General features: G+C 41.0%; 5 protein-coding genes across 5 annotated transcripts; 3 read left to right on the forward strand and 2 right to left on the reverse strand.

Annotated features, from left to right (window-relative positions):
- The first annotated feature begins 1,233 nt into the window (after positions 1-1,233).
- On the forward strand, positions 1,234-2,992 carry BO70DRAFT_136868 (amino acid transporter). The gene is made up of 4 exons (XM_025538097.1): positions 1,234-1,890; positions 1,962-2,105; positions 2,173-2,585; positions 2,646-2,992. The coding sequence occupies exons 1-4, from the start codon at positions 1,305-1,307 to the stop codon at positions 2,871-2,873; spliced, it is 1,371 nt and encodes a 456-aa protein (XP_025403063.1). The 5' UTR covers positions 1,234-1,304; the 3' UTR covers positions 2,874-2,992.
- A 757-nt stretch (positions 2,993-3,749) lies between these two features.
- On the reverse strand, positions 3,750-5,014 carry BO70DRAFT_359217 (carboxylesterase, type B). Its single transcript, XM_025542487.1, has one exon. The coding sequence runs from the start codon at positions 4,983-4,985 to the stop codon at positions 3,792-3,794; it is 1,194 nt and encodes a 397-aa protein (XP_025403064.1). The 5' UTR covers positions 4,986-5,014; the 3' UTR covers positions 3,750-3,791.
- A 657-nt stretch (positions 5,015-5,671) lies between these two features.
- Positions 5,672-6,266, forward strand: BO70DRAFT_136883 (uncharacterized protein). Its single transcript, XM_025538098.1, has one exon. It carries the CDS (start codon positions 5,716-5,718, stop codon positions 6,172-6,174), a length of 459 nt encoding a protein of 152 aa, XP_025403065.1. The 5' UTR covers positions 5,672-5,715; the 3' UTR covers positions 6,175-6,266.
- A 723-nt stretch (positions 6,267-6,989) lies between these two features.
- Positions 6,990-8,368, reverse strand: BO70DRAFT_308829 (alpha/beta-hydrolase). Its single transcript, XM_025540115.1, has 3 exons — positions 8,048-8,368; positions 7,541-7,984; positions 6,990-7,490 (listed from the first exon to the last, which is right to left on the reverse strand). Exons 1-3 carry the CDS (start codon positions 8,133-8,135, stop codon positions 7,282-7,284), a joined length of 741 nt encoding a protein of 246 aa, XP_025403066.1. The 5' UTR covers positions 8,136-8,368; the 3' UTR covers positions 6,990-7,281.
- A 100-nt stretch (positions 8,369-8,468) lies between these two features.
- Positions 8,469-18,228, forward strand: BO70DRAFT_426595 (uncharacterized protein; the record flags this gene model as incomplete). Its single annotated transcript, XM_025547808.1, has 5 exons — positions 8,469-8,735; positions 8,815-8,939; positions 9,055-9,188; positions 9,292-9,428; positions 18,028-18,228. The coding sequence occupies exons 1-5, from the start codon at positions 8,490-8,492 to the stop codon at positions 18,226-18,228; spliced, it is 843 nt and encodes a 280-aa protein (XP_025403067.1). The 5' UTR covers positions 8,469-8,489.
- Positions 18,229-19,049: the final 821 nt, after the last annotated feature.

Consider the following 19,049-nt stretch of genomic DNA (forward strand, 5'->3'; position numbering starts at 1 on the left):
TGCATTCAATGGCAGCTTTGTTCCTAAGGGTGTCAAATCTTTTCGGACAGAACCCGGAACCAGTCTTGACGTCGGGTGGCAGGCACTCGCCACGGTCCTTTGTGGCTCCGATGCAGGCTTGGGGGGGGGACACTACGGATATAGTCAGCGCCGTACCTGCATACCGCGGGTGGGGTTAATCCGGATGTGAGTCAGATCCAGTGAGAGCCTCGCAGAAATAATTATTCTGAGAGGTCGCGAAGCCGATCCCGGGGATATGGACGATGCGCCCACGTGGCCGGGCAGGCTGAGCGAGCGGTTGAGCCTGCAAATCCAGACCGGGCGGTCCCGTCGGGGAAGCACTAGGCGACGAGCAAAAATGAGTCAGGACGGAGGACGGCGGACGGCATGGGCAGCTGGCCGCGTTCCACGGCTTCGACGGCTTCGACGGCTTCCACGGCTTCGAGAAGCGGAAATCAGCAGCTTCTTCTCCAGCCTGCGTTTGGCCCGGAGTCGTGCCCGTCGCCCCCGAGCATCCGAGAGGCTAGCCGGATGCGGATGGGTGGGCCTTGACAGACGGCAGTGATTGGTGGTGGGGGGGTGGAATGCAGAGGCTGCAAGTAGGGCTTTCCGGTGGCGTAACCCTCAGAGACAGACTTGCCCGCGGATAGATTCTTCACAACGGCACGGGTGGCTTCGATAGCGGGGGAATTCGCCAAAGCTGCGTCGGCTGGCCGGGTTGCTCTAGCAGTATCGTACCGTGCTAGGCATCTAAGGTTATCTGCTATCTGCTCGCTGCCCTGGAGCTAAAGGGATCCTCGTAGCTCACACCCGCTCGCGGAGAATCTAGGGCTGGCTAGGGGAGGATGCTAGTCATCCTGCAGCGGCCGGGCCTTGCTTCCCCATCTCTCTCCCCCGACCCGCGAACATCAGACCAGATACATACCTACCTACAAGAAGCGACGCCATTAGCAATCAGCAAGCCTGCCCGAGGAAAGCGACGGTGGTTCGTGCAGTGGTGCGGCCGGTGGAGCCACAGGACGAGCCCGACATCGGCGCAGAGGCAAACGGGCAGCAGAAATTGCTGTAACTCGGCCGCTGATTTGCCAGGCCGCGCTTCCCATTAACTAACAAAAACCTCCTCGCCACGGCGTCAATGCGTTTGTTCGCCCACCATATAACTTCTCCTCGCCCGACGGACTGACAACTGAACTGACCCTGACGACTTTCCCTTCTTCCCCTCCTTCATCACCTTCTCTCACCGCGGATTTCAACCCCGTGGAACCTCTCCTCCCCCCCCCCCCCCCCTCTTCCTCCGGAAAGTCATGTCCCCCGCCGATATCAAGGACGTTGAGAATGGGCCCGGTCCCATCGTCGAGGAGGATGGCGCCACGTGGGAGAACGAGCACGACCTGAAGGTGCCGTCCGTCGAGAAGGACCCCTTCGGCTCCGAGGCCGTGGGCGAGGTGCACTACAAGACGCTGGAGTGGTGGCAGTCGGGCGTCCTGATGATCGCGGAGACAGTGTCGCTGGGCGTCCTGTCGCTGCCGGCCACCGTCGCGGCCATCGGCCTCATCCCCGCCGTCATCCTCATCGTCGGCCTGGGCATCGTCGCCACCTACTCTGGCTACGTGATCGGCCAGTTCCGCGCCAGATACCCCTTCATCCACAGCATGGCCGATGCGGGCGACGTCCTGATGGGTCCCCTGGGCCGGCACTTCATCGAGGCCGCCCAGCTGATCTTCTTCATGTTCGCCTCCGGCAGCCACCTGGTCACCTTCACCGTCATGATGAACACCATCACCGACCACGGCACCTGCTCCGTCGTCTTCGGCGTCGTGGGCCTGGCCCTGTCCTTCGTCTTCTCCCTGCCGCGCACCATGAAGAACGTCTCGTGGTTTGCCATGACCTGTGCGTATCCCTCGCTGCATCCTCCTCCTCCATCAAGACCCGTCTGGCTGACTCCCTCGCTCTCCACCCAGGTTTCGTCAGTATCTTCTCCGCCGTCATGATCACCATGATTGGAGTCGGCATCGAGCGCCCCTCCCATGCGCCCATGCAGCTCACCCGCCCGACCACCTTCGTCAAGGGCTTCTCCGCCGTCACCAACATTGCCTTCGCCTACTGTATGTGCCTCTCCGTGGATTCGGGCAGCTCGAGGCCAGGCCTGGACTAACCCTCTCCCTCGATCAGGTGGCCACCCCGCCTTCTTCGGCTTCATCGCCGAGATGAAGCACCCCAAGGACTTCCCCAAGTCGCTCTGCATGCTCCAGGGCTTCGAGATCATCCTCTACACGGTCGCCTCCGCCGTCATCTACCGCTACGCCGGCCAGGACGTCAAGTCCCCGGCCCTGGGGTCGGCCGGCCCCGTCGTGCGCAAGGTCGCCTACGGCGTCGCCATCCCCACCATCGTCATCGCCGGTGTCGTGCTCGGCCACGTCGCCATCAAGAACGTCTACGTGCGCATCTTCCGCGGCACCGATATCATGCACACGCGCAGTGCCCGCAGTATCGGCGCCTGGATCGGGCTCGCGGCGGCCTACTGGGTCATTGCCTGGATCATCGCCGAGTCCATCCCCGTTTTCAGCGACCTCGTCAGCTTGATTGTAAGTGTGCCTCGTTCGCGTCCCTGGCCTGGTGTGTCCCGTACTCATATCTCCCGACAGAGCGCCCTGTTCGCGAGTTGGTTCTCATTCGGCCTCCCCGGCATCTTCTGGCTGTACCTGTACCGGGGCCAGTACTTCACCACGTGGCGCAGGACGCTGCTCACCCTGACCAACGTGGGGCTGTTCCTCATCGGCGCCACCATCTGCGTGTGTGGCCTCTGGGTGTCCGGCCTGGCCATCCACGACGACACGGGGGGTGGCAGCTTCTCGTGCGCCAATAATGCCTGAGAGGGGACGCCCCGTGTGACTGCTCCCGGTGGGCTGTATATATGATAGACTTGTATTATAGTATAGATTTATGTTTAATATTATACCCCTCTGCATGATTCTGCAATCTGAATCTGAACTCTTCTATCCTTGTGCAGAGTTGTGTGATGTTTGGTCGGGGATCAAGCAGATCCCCCTCCCATGATGTCGTTGCAAGGACTTCTATCCATTGACTCGCGGTGTATCAGATCTTTGCAAGCTACCAGCCCAAAACCGTCAATAGACTATTCAGGTAAATCCCTCCTCCAAATCGCTCATATATATGTCTAGTACACATCGATAAGCGTGGAACTGAAGGTGGACAGTTCTGGCGAAAAAGTATATATATATCCGCGGGGAGTGAACCACCTGGAGACATTCCCGTCTCAACAGCCATGACGCAGTTCAAAAAGGACACCAACACAAGAATATCATATGATCCTGATGAAGAGCAGTCATCACACAAATCCAGGAAAAGCTCAGCGTGACGTGATCCTTGAGTGGGCAGAATTACATCACCCTCGCCACAGTTGCCGCTGTCCACCAATCAGGCAAGAGGGGCGAGAAGCCCGCGCACAACAGACAAACCTTAGTCAGCAGCACAAGTCACCAGTTAATGCAGGTGGCAATGTATGCCACGCGACGATCACCATCAACATTGCATTACACTACACACTACACGACACTCCTGTACAAGTCTACCAATAAGAGGTGCCATGATTTACCCATCGGGGCACCATCTGCAGAGGGAGGTTCGGAAGACCCCGTGTCGATCAGACTTGGGGACAACAGTTGGAGGTTAAATACAGACAGCGAAGAGAGAACCAGTCTCTTCCTCTCTCCCCCCCCCCCCACCAACTCCAGAATTGCTTGCTATGTACAGGGTGTGTGGAAAACACGTTAGACCAGGTAGCTGGAGTAGTAGCTGGTGCACTCGTCGTCGATGGTGTCGTCGGCCAACAGGGCCGAGACCTGGGTCTTGTTGCTGCTGGCCAGCATCAGGAACTCGTTGCTGGTGGACTTGGGCCAGCCCTGCTCCTGCAGGCCACTGGCGGGGTCCTTGGCGAAGGCCAGCCACAGGTCCTGCATCTTCTCGCTGACGGCGGTCTCGAACTTGGTGTCGGCGCCGAAGATGGTGGAGGTGCCGAAGATCATGGGCAGCTCGGAGGTGTGGTAGGCGCCCAGGCCGGGCGACGGGGAGATGTTGGTGAAGTTGCCACGGTACTGGTAGCGGTACGTCGTCAGGCCCAGCGACTGGCGGTAGCGCGTCGAGTAGGGCACGGGGCACTGGAACCCGGACAGCGTGATGGCCTCGGCCATGGCGTCGTCCTGGCCCCCGGCCAGGATGGTGCCCTCGTTCAGGTTGGAGCCGAACAGGGCGGGCTTGCTGCTGAGGTGGCCGCCCAGGTAGCGGGCCGTGTAGTTGTTGAAGACCACCTTGTCGTCGATGAAGGGGGCGAAGGTCAGGCTCATGCCGCCGGCGCCGAGGAAGTCGGTCAGGTCGGTGGCGGACACCTGGCGCAGGCAGGCCAGCTCGTGCGCGGCCGAGCCGGTGCAGTTGAAGTTGTCGGCGACGGTGCTGAAGTTGGTGCCGGCGACGTCGGTGGAGCGCGTCGAGACGGTCAGGAAGACGGAGCCCGAGTCGGCGGCGAAGCCCTGGACGATGGGGTCGTCCGGGTAGGCGAAGTTCAGGATGTCGACGCTGCCGGCGCCGGCGCTCTGGCCCCAGAGCACCATCTGGTCCGGGTCGCCCCCGAACTGCGCGATGTTCTGCTGCAGCCACTCGACGGCCGCGCGCTGGTCGAGGATGCCCAGGTTCTGCTCGCTCAGCCCGCGGGCCGCGGGGAAGCCGAACAGGTTCAGCCGGTACTGGATGCTGACCACGATGTGCTCCTGCGAGCGCTGGATCCACTGCGAGGGGATCCAGGCCGGCGTGTCGGTGCCGCCCGACGTGAACTCGCCGCCGTAGATCCAGATGAGCACCGGCAGGTCGGTCTTGCCGTTGTTGGGCGCCCAGATGCTGAGGGTCAGGCAGTCCTCGCTGGTGCCCCCGGCGATCAGCGTCTCCGGCGCGAACTGGCCGAAGGGGCTCATCGCCGTCGAGCCCTGTGGGCAGGCCGGGGGCATGCTGGTGGCCACGATCACCGAGCTGCTGTCGTTGAGCGCCTGCGGGGGCTCCCACCGCAGGTCCCCGACGGGCGACTGCGCAAAGGGGATGCCCAGGAACTGGCGCACATCCGGGAATGAGCTGTTCACGCCACCCTGGACGAGACCACTGGAGGTCGTCACGCGCAGGGAGCTGCTCCCCGTCGCGGCCGCCGCCACGGTGGTCGCCAGCAGGCTGACGAGGGACGCGGCGATCTTCATCATGCAATGAATGACGATCGGGGAAGAGTCGATTGGAGAGAGAGACGAATTGAGCGGAAGGGATCACCTGTCACCCCGGTTGGGTCAAAGAGGGACGGTGAAGACGGGAAAAGGGAGTGAAGGGGCGGGATGATCTACCTCATACCGTCAGGAGCAGGAGGAGGGGGGGGGAGCTGCCTCTTATAGCCGTCGTCTCTCAACTCGCGAGTCATTGTGGGGGGGGTGGCATCCGCCCAACTCATCAGATAGGCCAATATCCCCGGCATCTGCGGCATCTGCTACACCTGCTACACCCTTGGTTCCCACCCGAGACTACCATGACACTGAACCGACTCACACTAACAGAGTCGAAGAGCCGAGCGTGCGCGGTAGGAGGGGAGGAGGGGGGGGGGGGGGAAGGGGGACGGGGATGGTTCCACTTGGCCTGACCCTGAGGAACGAATGACAGCCTCCACCGATGCTGCAGGAACCAGGACCCCTGCAGATGACGCCTGCCCCGACGGTGGCCGTTGGATGTGTCAGTGACCTGCAGGACGTCTCCGAAAGGCTGACGAGGAAGCTCCATCGAGATCCGAGGACGTATCCTGTTCGTCTCCCAGAATCGCACCGAGGGGGCATCACCCCCCCCCCCCCCCCCCAAGTTGAGTCGTACGCACCGTATGGCTGGGCACGTTTCAAAAGCCCCCCGCGGACGAGGTTGTCACAGCCCGCCCACCGGCTTGTTTCGACTTTGGACTGGGAGACCCTGGCCCCGGAGGGGCTTCTGCCTCGGATAAACACTCTCCCTGTGAGAGGGACGCCGCGCAGACCGGTGGCCTGGTGGCTGAGGGCTGGGGGCGTTATTGGCGGGCCAATCTCGAAATCTTCCCCACACGATGGAGACCAGGGTTGCAGAACAAGCTTTCGGATCAGATGAAGAAGTCGTCACGGGTGCGGCGTGCCTGCCTGGCGGTTCCAGATTGAAGGCTGAGGACTTGGTGTGTGGTGACGAGGCGCGCGACGGAGGATGATCCCTTGCCGCATTCCGCAAGGCATCAAACGAACGGCTGGTAAAGTTTATTCCCTGACGAACGGACGAAGAATCCGGTCATCATAATCCCTCACCATGCGGGAGTAGTAGTAAGTAAGGAAGTAACTAGTCTTGTCACGGCTGCGGGAAACGCAAGCTTAATCTCGGGGGGGGGGAGGAAGGAGGGTGGGTCGGATACTCGGCACATCAGGAAATCTCGCGAGCATCCATCCATCTCTTCTTCCCTCTTCTCTCTTCCCTCGGACCCTCCCTCCCCCAGAGACGTGTATCCGGGACTCATGGCGGTTGCCGCCGGAGGGCTGGCACCCACAAGGATAGTTAATGAACAGACTACCCCCATGGAAGCACTTTCTGGGAGAAAAGGAGAGGAGAGAGGAGACAGACCTCCCTCCAGCCCTGTTGGACTGGGTTAGGAGAGGGTGGGTCCTCCGGTCAGGGTCCGGGTCCGTCTGGGTCTGCCTGCACACTCTGCAACCACCATCAGGGATCCCGTTCCGTCCCACGGGCAGGATTCGGACACCGGGAGCTTCCCACTGCTGTCATGGCGTGTATTCCCCCAAGGATAGTTCAGTTCGTACGTAAGTGTGTAGCATCGCCTACGCTCGACTGGGACTAGGGGGCTGGCATGCACGCAGGAGAGGTACGTATGCAAATAATTGGAAATAATAATAATCATCATCATCATCAATATGGGGGGGGAGGGGAGGGGATGTTCCGTCTGGCGCCATCTTATCTTTTGGGGAACGGTCGGAGCTCCGACCCGCTCGGAGTCGGATGGTCCGGCGGACCTGTTTCCAGCTTGGAGGGTATTCACGGCTTTCTCTTTTTCTCGGATTTGCAAGGGGAAAAAAAGGGGGAAAAATAAAAAAAAGAGAAAAAGAAAAAGCAGGAAAGAAAGAACACAAAAATCCACAAGCCCGCCAGCGCCTCTTTTGACCGTGGGCAACCTCCTCCACCCCCGGCTACACCACCCCAGAAAAGCCCGAGTCGCCCTCATCTCGGGATATGCTGCTCAAACCATGCCACCGCCTGGCTGAAGGCTTGCTCTTTGGCAAACTTCTGACGCGTCTCGCTGAGGTCGCAGCGCACCGCAAAGCCGTGCTCGACATCGGAGAACAGGTTGATCTGAAAGGGCACGCCCAATCCTCCCAAAATCGCCTCGCTTGCGTGACGCTTGTCCGCGGTGAACACCGCATCGGTGACTGGGCAATGATTAGCCTTGGAAGAACCGATCCGCAGATGCCTCACTCACTCGCCGCCGCGATGCTCAGGGGTCCCTCGATCCTCCGCAGCTCGTCCACCTCCACCCCGGTCGGATGGGCGATGAAGCCGGCGTCCAGCTTCCCGGACTGGAGATAGCGACACACGTACTTGCCCCCGAAACAATACCCGACGCCCCCGATAAGCTGGCACCCGAGGGTCTCCCGCATCGCCGTGAGGATCCCGTCGACAATCGGATCGACCCGGGGCGGCAGGTGGTGGCGGTACCAGTCCCAGATGTCAAACGTGATGGAATAGTAGTTCAGGGGGATGGGGTCGCCGGCGAAGAGGTCCGGCATGACGACCAGGTAGCCGTGGGCGGCGAACTGGTCGGCCAGCAACTGGGCGTTGACGAACCGGTGGCCCATCGCATCGGTCAGGAACAGGATGGCCTTGTCCGTCGCACGGTCGGGGGGGTAGGCGAGGTAGGTCGAGACTGGGAAGGTGATTATTATTCGAATCATGGTTGAGTTCGGACACAAAGGCAGGGCTTACGGACCGTTGGCAACCTCCCGGATCTCTCCCCTAGGCTCACCCTCGTGGAAAACGCCCACGGTGCAGCAATGGGCTGGTGGGTGGGAAGTCATGGCGACTCTGAGGATACTGTGTCCAGGAACAGTGTCGATGATCAGTTTGGCAAGGGAGCGAGACGGTCTTTTATGCCGGGTCCCTCCAGGCAGCGAGGCGCTGGCGTCACCCTCCCGTGCCGTGGTGCAGGCAACGAGCCTCTGGCGTCACCCTCTCGAGGCAAATGCCCTCGGCCTGGCCCGTTCCATTGCCATGGTGCTGACTGAGTCTGTGACCCGGGCACTGAACCCCGACTGCTGGGGATGAATTGGTTGCATCCCGACCAGGCTGTACTTATGCCCTAGTAGTTGTGGCGGGCGCCTATCGCGCAGCCGCCCGTCTGGAGGGCACGTACCAGCGGGATTGTCCTGTAAATGTGGAAGTACCCGGGTCAGTCCATCATCATCATCATCATGCCTTTGAATATCATCTCCCTCGATATCCGCCACGGCTGGGTGGACGAACCCACCAGGCGCGGCACATGGAGCATCATCTCCGGCTGCCTGTTGACCATCCTGCCCAAACTCCCTGCGCGACCGAGTACAGCTGGCCTCGATCGGGGTGCTGGGACCCGAGTTTATCCTCATGTTGGCCCTGGGCCAGTGGTCCTCCGCGCGGGCGTCAGTTGAGGTGCATAACATCGGCTGCCGGGGCCACCACTCCAGATGGCGATTGGACAGCCACTCACCCAGCCAACAGGACTTTGCACGGGTGAGGATGGCCAAAGCCACGCGACCGGATCCCTGGACCCTGACGCTTGCCTTCTACGCGGATATGGGGGAATTCTGGCTGGACAGCCCGGGGATCGAGAGAGAGCCTTCCCCGTCAGTTATCGAACACCCACATTGATGTTATCCGGTCGGAGGGTCGAGATTCTTCCCGCTGCACTGCCTGTCTGTCTTTTGAGTGAGGGAGGTAACCCACTGACCGGATCGCCAGCGACAACTTCCCCGTCACCGATCGAATGGCGGACGGCATCGCGACCCCCCGTGCTGCTCCTCTCTGGCGCGATGTCTCTGGTCGCCTGGCACTTCCCCTTCCCGGCCCCGGTGGAACACCTCCTTTGGCGGATTGTGAGCATCTACAACCTGCTGTTTACGGTCCTAGGGGGACTGCACGCGGGCTACTGCAACAAATGCCTGCTCACGAAGCTGTGAAACATCGACCCGTCCCAAGATCCCCGTAACGAGGTGCCCCTGCGCGTACTACTGCCGACCTCGGTGCTCTGCGCGCTGTACTGCGTAGATCGAGCGTATATCCTGACGGAGGACTTTGTCGGGTTCCGCAGCTTGCCGGCCAGTGCCTTGGAGACGGTCCGCTGGTCTGACTACGTCCCGCATCTATAGATACATCTGGGGAGGAATGATGGAGGGGAATGTGTTTGGACGGCGTATAGACTGACGGGAAGATGGAGGTGTTTTCCATTTTGGTGGATGTCGGGGATCGGCCCCCACCCACCAATCTGACCGGCGGCTAACCATCTATCTAGTGCTATCTGCCGTGTACCTATAGGGGGATCTGCGGGTTTCCACCCCCCTGTCCGTGCGGGCGCCTGGAGAAGGGGAAGTATCAAGTGGAACGAGGGCTTGGCATGATAATAGAACAAGATTTAGCCCTTCAACTCTTGATCAACCTGGATTAGCTTATATATAGCTCTATATATAACTTTATATATATTTGATTATTATTTAATTTTATATTTATATAGTCTAACTGCCTGCGCAGCAGTATTATAAAATCAGATCTTTATTATATTATTATTCTAGATCTAATAGTTATAAGCCCAGTTAGTCACTCTATTTAATTATATTTTATATTATTATTAAAAGAAGCTCTTAATTAAATTATTAAATTATCTCTAATTAATTAAATTAATTAATTAATTATATTTTCTAATTAGAAAATTATAAAGTTATGTAAACAAGCAGAATAATAGATATTTTAAAGATTTTTATAATATTAAAGATATTATATAACTAGAGAGAATAAATTAAAAATATTAAAGCTATAGCTAGAATATATTAGCCAGATATTTAAAAATATATTAATCTAGATTAGAATATATCTATATCTATAAATAAAAAAATATTTATCTTAATTATTATTAATATAATTAATAATAATCTTCTCAGAAATATCAGCAAGAAATTATTATATAAAATTAAAAAAAAAATTTATAAAAAAAAAAAATTATTATCTAGTTAATACTCAAGATAATTAAGAAAATTAATCTTATAATAATAAGATTAATTATTAATAAATTTAATTCTCTGATTTAAAAGATAAAAAAATTATAAAAGAAATTTTAAATTCTATAAAAATATTTTTAAATATTAGATTTAATATTTTAAGATAATTATAAATAATATTATAAAAAAATCTGCAGTAATTTATAATATATTAATAGAGTGACTAACGGCCAGGTCAGATCAGGTTAATTGGAATTTTTATACCTAACCGCCAGGTTATGATCAGATTAAGAAAATTTTTATATCTGACCGCGGTATAGTTAAAAACCGGGTGATTAATTATTTTAATTATTCTTAATATTAAGATTTATTTACTATATCTTTTTAAGCTCTAGCACGGTTAAGATATATTTAGATTAAATAATTATTAATCTGGCTATTTTTATTATTGTCTAAAAGTATATAAAAAGAAGCTTTTTAGATTAAAAAAATATAACTAAGAAAGAAATTAGTATCTTTTTTATTACTATTTATTAGAAATAATAAGAAAATTCTAGTTATATTAATAAAATTTAGCTTTTTATAAAATTATTATTCTTATAATAAAAAATATATATAAAAATATATAATTATTACTCTGTTTTAGTTATATATCTTAATTATATTATAGAATACTAGAAAAATTATATATTAATTATTAATTAGAATATTAGAAATAAATATATTATTTTTATTCTATTATTTCTCCTGGATCAGGCTATTCTTAGATTTATAGATAAGATATAGCTCAAAGAGTTATTAATAAAATTAAAAACTAACAGACAGTTAAGAAGATTATAGATAATTAGATTATTAAGATAGAGCAGGTTAAATAGATTAAATAGATTAAATAAATTAAATAGATTAAACAGATTAAACAGATCAAACAAATAGAATAAATAAATAAAATATATTAGATCTATACTGTAATATTACAGCTCTTATAGAAGATTTTATAAAAGTTTTTTATAAATTTTTTCTATAAATATCTACTTTCTATTCTAGTCTATTATATCTTAAATAGTTTTATTTAAAAAAAGAAACTATTCTATAACTTTAGACTTTAAATATAAATTTCTGCTTATTAAATTTACTAAAATAAATAAAATACAGCGGGTGCCTTAGCTGTATATTAAAATATAATAAATTATATTTATATAAAATTATATCTTAAAATAAAATAAACTGTCTTTATAGAGTTTTCTATTTTTATTTTTTTATATCTATTATTTGCAGAACAGCTTTAGAATTATAGATTAATTATAATTATTTAATTTATTTTTAAAAAATATTATTAAGTCTTCTTCTTCTGTTTTTCAGATCTTTATAAATTATAATAATATCTAAACTAAGATAAGCTTCTTAAGTCAGATCTTTTCTTCTTTTTTAAATCTTAAGATTATATATATTATAAGAAATCAGAAGATTATTCTATATTCAGCTCTTTAAAAAAAACTTTTTATTTTTTAGAATTAATAGCAGAAGATAATCTTTTTTAAAGACTATATATAAATTAAAAAACTACTATTTTACTTCAGTTAAGAAAAGTTATTAATAATATAAAATAACTTTTAGAAAGATATATTATTTTTTAATAGAATCTTTTATATTTATTATATTATATATCTTTATATTTTATAATATTTAGAAATTAAAAACTTAGAAACTAGTTCTATAAATTATTATCTCTGTAAGAATTATAAAAAGAAATTATTATTAATTATATCTAAGCAAATAATTAGTTAGATACTAAGTAAAGAATTATTATAAATATTTATTTATTTTTTTAAAATAAATCTTTTTTAATTATTATCTTTTTCTAGATTTTTATAATTTATAATAAACAGGATTTTCAGAATTAAGTTCTATATTTTATAATTATTTATTGCCTACTATTCTGAATTATTAAATATATTTAATTTAAATAGATAATTAATCTTACTGCTTTATTTCTCTACTGAAAATTAAGTCTTTTTAATTAAATATAAATTAAAGAATATTTTATAAAACTATCTGAAGAAATATATATATAATTATTATTAAAGTTTCTAGATATTAGACAGATATTAATTATAGTAGACTACTAGATTAGTTCTAATTAGAAAATATTTCTTAATTTAATTAAATATTTCTTAATAAAAAATATAAATTATTATAAGATTTTGCTAGGCTTCTAACTAATATCTAAATCTTATATTAATAAAAATCTAGTTATAATTATTCTATTAGTCTTGTATAAATATAATCTTATTTATTAATTATTAGATATAATAACTAATAATACTAGTAATAATAATATAATATTTAATATAATCTTAGCTGAATTTTAAACTTAACTTAGCTAGAGTATTTAGTTTTATAATATTTTAATTAACTCTGATTTTTTAAAGATTATTTAAAGTTAATATTATATTTTCTGTTTTACTTATATAATTTAGTTTATAATTAATATTTTTCTGTGAAAACTTCGGATTAAGATCTTGAACAGTACTATTAAATATATATAAAAGAATAATAATAAAAATCTTAAAGTCTTTTTTAATATTTTAAAAATTTTTAAGAAGATATATTCTAAAAGCTGTCTATAAAAAACTAATATAAAATCTTTTTTTATAAAGAGCTTCTAGAAGTCTTCTATTAGCTAGTTTATTATATTAATTCTTAATTATAGATTCAGAAAATTATATAATTTATAAATATAAGTTCTTAATATTATAAGAAGTTCTTATTTATTTAATAACTTAAATCTGACTTAATCTATTATCTTTTTTTTAACTATAAAATCTATTAGAACTTAATCTATCTTATAATTTATTAGATATTTAAATTCTATTAAGTAATTAAAAGTTTTATTCAGTATTATAAATATAATAATATTAATTATTTTTATTTTATTATAATAAAATAAAAATAAATAAAATATTTTCTTAAGCTTCTATATCTTTTTTTTTTTTTTATTTTCTATCTCTTTAAGAATAGTAGATCTATTATTTATAAGATTTATAATATTTATAATAATCTTTTTAATTATCTAAATTACTTAATTAATAGACTAAAAAGAAAGTAGATATTTTAAAAAAAAAAGATTCTTAAGAATTTATATAATATATATTAAAAACTCTAAAAATATTATTATTATATCTATTAAATAGAAGACTATATTTATATAATTATAACTATTCTGAACCCGATATTAAAACTTAAAAAGTTTAAAAAAAATATATAATTAAATAAGAATATTAACTAATATTATAAATATTAAACTATCTTTAAGAAAATATTCTCTTTCTATTTTAGTTAAAATCTAATAATTAATATATTATTAATAATCTCTGGATTATTATCAGATCTGGATAAGATTTTTTATAGTATTTTTAAATATCAGAGATTCTTATTTATAATTAAGATATACAAAGAACTTAAGATATATCTAAATATTAAAAATATATAGCTTCTTAAGATATCTTTAATTAAATTAATATAATTTCAGATATTATAAGATATATTAATATTCTTGCTTACTAAAAATCCTGCTATAATTAGTTTTTTATTCTTTATTAGATAACTAGAGATTTTTTTTTGATTATAATTAATAATATCAGTATTAAATATCTTTTTAATAATTTTTAAAATATCTGCTACTATTGCCAGAGCTGTCTTAATCTTAATATAATTAAAGCAGTTATACTTTAAATATATATTAATTATTTTATTATAAGTAAGAAGTATCAGAATATACTTAATAATCTTAATCTAGATTTAATTATCTTTATATTTAAGAAGTAAAAGAAGAATAAAATAATTATTATTTTTTATATTAGTAAGAATAAGAATATAGATAATCTTAAAAATAATTCAAAGAATAAATTATTATTAGAATTAAAAAAATTAGTTTTATCTGAGTCTTTAATTATTATATATATTTAGATAAAGATAGAGACCCGGTCTTTATAATTCTTATATTATTATAATTATTATCCCGAATAGTATAAAAAATAAATATTTTATATTTTTTTTATTTTTTCTATACTAGATTCTGTAAAAGTTTTTTCTAGAATATAATATATTTTTTAATATAATTAGTTAAGCAGATCGAGCAGTAGACTATATTTAAAAAATATTATTATATTTATACTATAATTAAATATATATTATATTTTATATATTATCTATATAAAAAGAATATATATATTATAAATTAATCTGTGATTATTAATCTATTTACTATATTTAATTTTTCTGACCGGCAGATATAAATAGTTATAGTAATAATTATATCTTAATCTGATCTTAACTATATAGTTAAAAATTTTTTATATCTTAATCTGACTGTCAGATTATGGCCAGATTAAGATTAAGATATAATAGTCAGGTTAAGCCACTCTATATATTAATATAAAAATATAATTAAAATATTAAATAAGATTATTATTAAAGCCAAGAATCTTAATATAATTAATATATATAAAATAAAAGAATTATTAGATTTTTTTTAATAATAATAAAATATATAGAAGCCTGAGCAGTATCTAAATAATTTAGTTTATAAAAAAATAAGAAATTCTTATTAAAAAAAAAATTAATAAATTTTCTGAATATATTAAAATATAATTAATAAATCAGAAAAATATATATTTTATTCTAGATATATTTTAAAAAGTCAGTAATATAATTAAAAAAGATTAAATAATTAAAAAAAATCAGAAAAAATTAAAACAGCAGAAATAATTTATCTTAAAAAATTATTTTTATAAAATAAGATATTAATTTAAGAAGTATTATTATATTATTAAATTATTATATTTATCTGATTAGATTTTAAAGCCAGAGATTATTAAGAAGATTTAATAAATAAAAAAAGATTATTTATAATAAAAATAATAATAAATTAAATTATTAAAACAGCTCAGAAAGATAATATAAAAAATAAAAAGATAATTATATTAATATTTATTAAAAAAAAGACTGATAATATTATATTAAACAGAATTATATAAATTATTAAAAAGACTTTTTATTATCTATATAATTTATAAATTACAGATACAGAAATAGATATTTATATCTATAATAATTAAAACTACTTTATTAAATACTGCACAGTATTATTAGAATTATTTATATATATAAATAAATTAAAGCCCTTAATTCTAGAATATAGTATAGTTATTATAAAGATATTAAAAAATAATAATTTAAAAATATAGATTAATCTATAAGAGATTATCTATATTTCTAGAATATATATTAATATTATCTTTATAATAAGAATAAACAGGACAGATATTTATTTTTATTAATATATAAAATATCTAGAAAATTAGACTAAAAAAAAAGTCTATATTTATTATATATTATTTAATCTAGTAATTATTAAATATAATTTTTAAAAAAAAAGAATTTATTAAATAAGATTAAAAAATAAATTATAATACTAGCAGTAGCAGAGAATTATATTATTAAAAATAAAATAATAATTAAAAAAATTTAAAAATCTATATTAACAAAGCTATATTAAATAATAGTTATTAAAGAGATCTAATATAATTATCTTAGATATATATATAAAGATATTATTTAATATCTTAAAAAATTAGCTAATTATATTAAAATTATTAAAGAATTAATAGAAATCTGCAAGATATACAGACTTAATAAAATAAATAAATAAATATTAAGATAATTAATAATATCTACTAAAGAATTATTTAAATATTTTTATTTTAATCTAATCTTTCTTAATTATACAGTAAATATTAAAGAATATATTTTTTATTTTATTAATAATTTAATTAATTATTATATTATTAGTAATATTATTAGCAAGTAAGAAATTATTAATATAATTAGAGAATTAATAAATTAAATAAAAAATTAGTTTAGATATATATTAAAAATTATATTCTTAGATTAAGAAATATTTCTTACTGACAGATATAAAGAATTATAGAATAAGATTAGTTTTTTAAAAAATAAATTAATTTATAAAATATCTGAGCAGAATAGCAAGATTAAATAAGTAAAGATTTTTTTAATAAAAATAATAAGATTAATTTAGATTAGATCTAGATTACTAATTAATCTCTGGCTATTTTTATATATAATTACTATATATATCTTAAATTAAATATCTATCTTAAAAAATAATATATTCTAAAAGATTTTATATAAGTTAGTATATAGTAGAGTGGCTTAACCTGACCGTTATACCTTAACCTTAACCTGGCCATAACCTGGCGGTCAGGTTAAGGTATAAAAAATTTTTAACCGTACGGTTAAGGTCAGGTTAAGGTACAACCGTCACTATAACCGTTTATACCTGCCGGTCAGGAAGGTCAGGTATAGCAGGTAGGTTAATAACCGCAGGTTAATTCGTAATATATACATCCTTCTTACATAGATAATATACAAAGTGTAATATATATTTAATTACAGTATAGACATAGTAATATTCTTTAGATATAGCCTACTGCTCGACCTGCTCAACCGGTCGCCTTAAGAGGTATACTACACTCTGGAAAAGGCTTTTACAGAACCTAGTATAGAAGAAATAAGAAAAGATACAGAATATTTATTCTTTATACTGTCCGGGACGGTGATCATGATGGCGTAGGAATTGTAAAGGCCGGGTCTCTATCTCTACCTGAGTACGTGTGATAGTCGAAGACTCAGGTAAGGCTAGTTCTCCTAATTCTGATAATAACCCATCCTCTGGGTCATCTTCAAGATCATCTATATCCTCATTCTCACTAATATAGAAGGTAGTAATCACCTCATCCTCCTCTTGCTCCTTGGGTGTAAAGATGATCGAATCTGGATTGAGATCATCAAGCATATCCTGATACTCCTCACTTATAGTAAAACAATCGATACACATTTGAAGCATAACTGCTTCAATTATATCAGGATCGAGACGGCTCCGGCGATAGTGGCAGATATCTCGAGAACTGTTGAAAAGACGTTCAACACTGACACCATTGGTTGCGACCGAGAGGAAATCTCTAGCTATCTGGTAGAGAATAGGAAACTGATCACGGCGGGACTTCCAGTAAGCAAGAATATCAGTATGCCCTGTAGTACCTGGAATCGTATTAGTTCGATCGAAGATGTCTTAAGAAGCTACATACCTTCAATATCTAGATATGCCTTAAGTTCTTCGCACGTCTCGACGAGAGCTGGATATGGGACAATCTTCCGATTCTTCGCGACGCGTGTAATCTCGAGATTTGGGGGAGGAGGAAAGATCTGACTTGAGAAGCTTATCTCAGTTTGGGCATTATCATGGTTTGTAAAGGTCTGAGAAACGGAAGAAGAAGGCTCGATAGTATTCTCTGAAAATAAACCAGATGACTGCAATTGACTCATGATTCTGAAGCTGTTCTGCAAATAATAGATATAGAAAGATAGAAGCAGAAAACTCTGCAAAGGCAGTTTGTTTTGCTTCAAGACACGACTTCGCGTAAATGTGATCTATCATATTTTAACATGCAGCTGAGGCGCCCGCCGTATCTTATTCATTTCAGTAGGCCTAGCAACCAGGAATTCATATCTGGAGCCCAGAGTTATAGAATAGTCCCTTCTCTTAAACAGAGCTGCTTAAGGCATAATAGACTAGGGTAGAAAGTAGATATTCATAGGAGAGGTCTGCAAAAGGCTTTTACAGGATCTTCTATAAGAGCTGTAGTATCACAGTGCAGACCTAGTGTACCCTGTTTACCTGTTCTACCCGTTCGACCTGTTTGACCTGTTTGACCTGTTTGACCTGTTTGACCCGCTCTACCCCAACAACCCGACTGTCCGCAACCTCCTTAACTGCCTGCCAGTTCCTGATCCTGTTGGTAGCTCTTCGAGCTACATCTTGTCTATGAACCTGAGGATAGCCTGACCCAGGGGAAATAGTAGAATAGAAGCAGTATATTTATTCCCAGTATTCTAATTAGTAGTTAATATATGGTTTTTCTAGTGTTCTATGATATGATTAAGGTGTACGGCTAAAACGGAGCGGTAATTATATATCTTTACACATGTTTCTCGCTGTAAGAACAATAATTTTATAAAAAGCTGAATTTTATCAACACAACTAGGATTTCCTTATTATTTCCGATGAATAGTGATAAAGAAAATACTAATTTCTTTCTCAGTTATATTTTTTTAATCTAAAAAGCTTCTTTTTATATACTTTTAGGCGACGGTGAAGATGGCCAGGTTAATAACCGTTTAACCTGGGTATACCTTAACCGTGCTAGAGCTTAAAAAGGTATAGCGGGTAGGTCTTGGCGCCAAGAACGGTTAAGACGGTTAACCGCCCGGTTTTTAGCTATACCGCGGTCAGGTATAAAAATTTCCTTAACCTGACCATAACCTGGCGGTTAGGTATAAAAATTCCAATTAACCTGACCTGACCTGGCCGTTAGCCACTCTAGTATATAGAATAAAGTTCTTATTAAATAATCTTAGAATAATAGATTATAAAATATATATATAGAAGATTATAATATTTAAACTAATTAAATTAAAATTATATATATAAATTAGATTTCTTATAGACTTTAAAGTCTTGAATATATAATTTATCTGAAATTCTTAAAATAATAAAATAATAATAAAAAGAGATATTATATTTAATAAAAATTATTTCTATAATAAAAATAAGCTATTTTCTAAAGATATACTGATTATTAATATTCTGAAAAAATTAATAAAAAT

This window comes from Aspergillus heteromorphus, assembly GCF_003184545.1.
Source record: "Aspergillus heteromorphus CBS 117.55 chromosome Unknown BO70scaffold_3, whole genome shotgun sequence".
Classification (NCBI taxonomy): Eukaryota; Fungi; Ascomycota; class Eurotiomycetes; order Eurotiales; family Aspergillaceae; genus Aspergillus; species Aspergillus heteromorphus.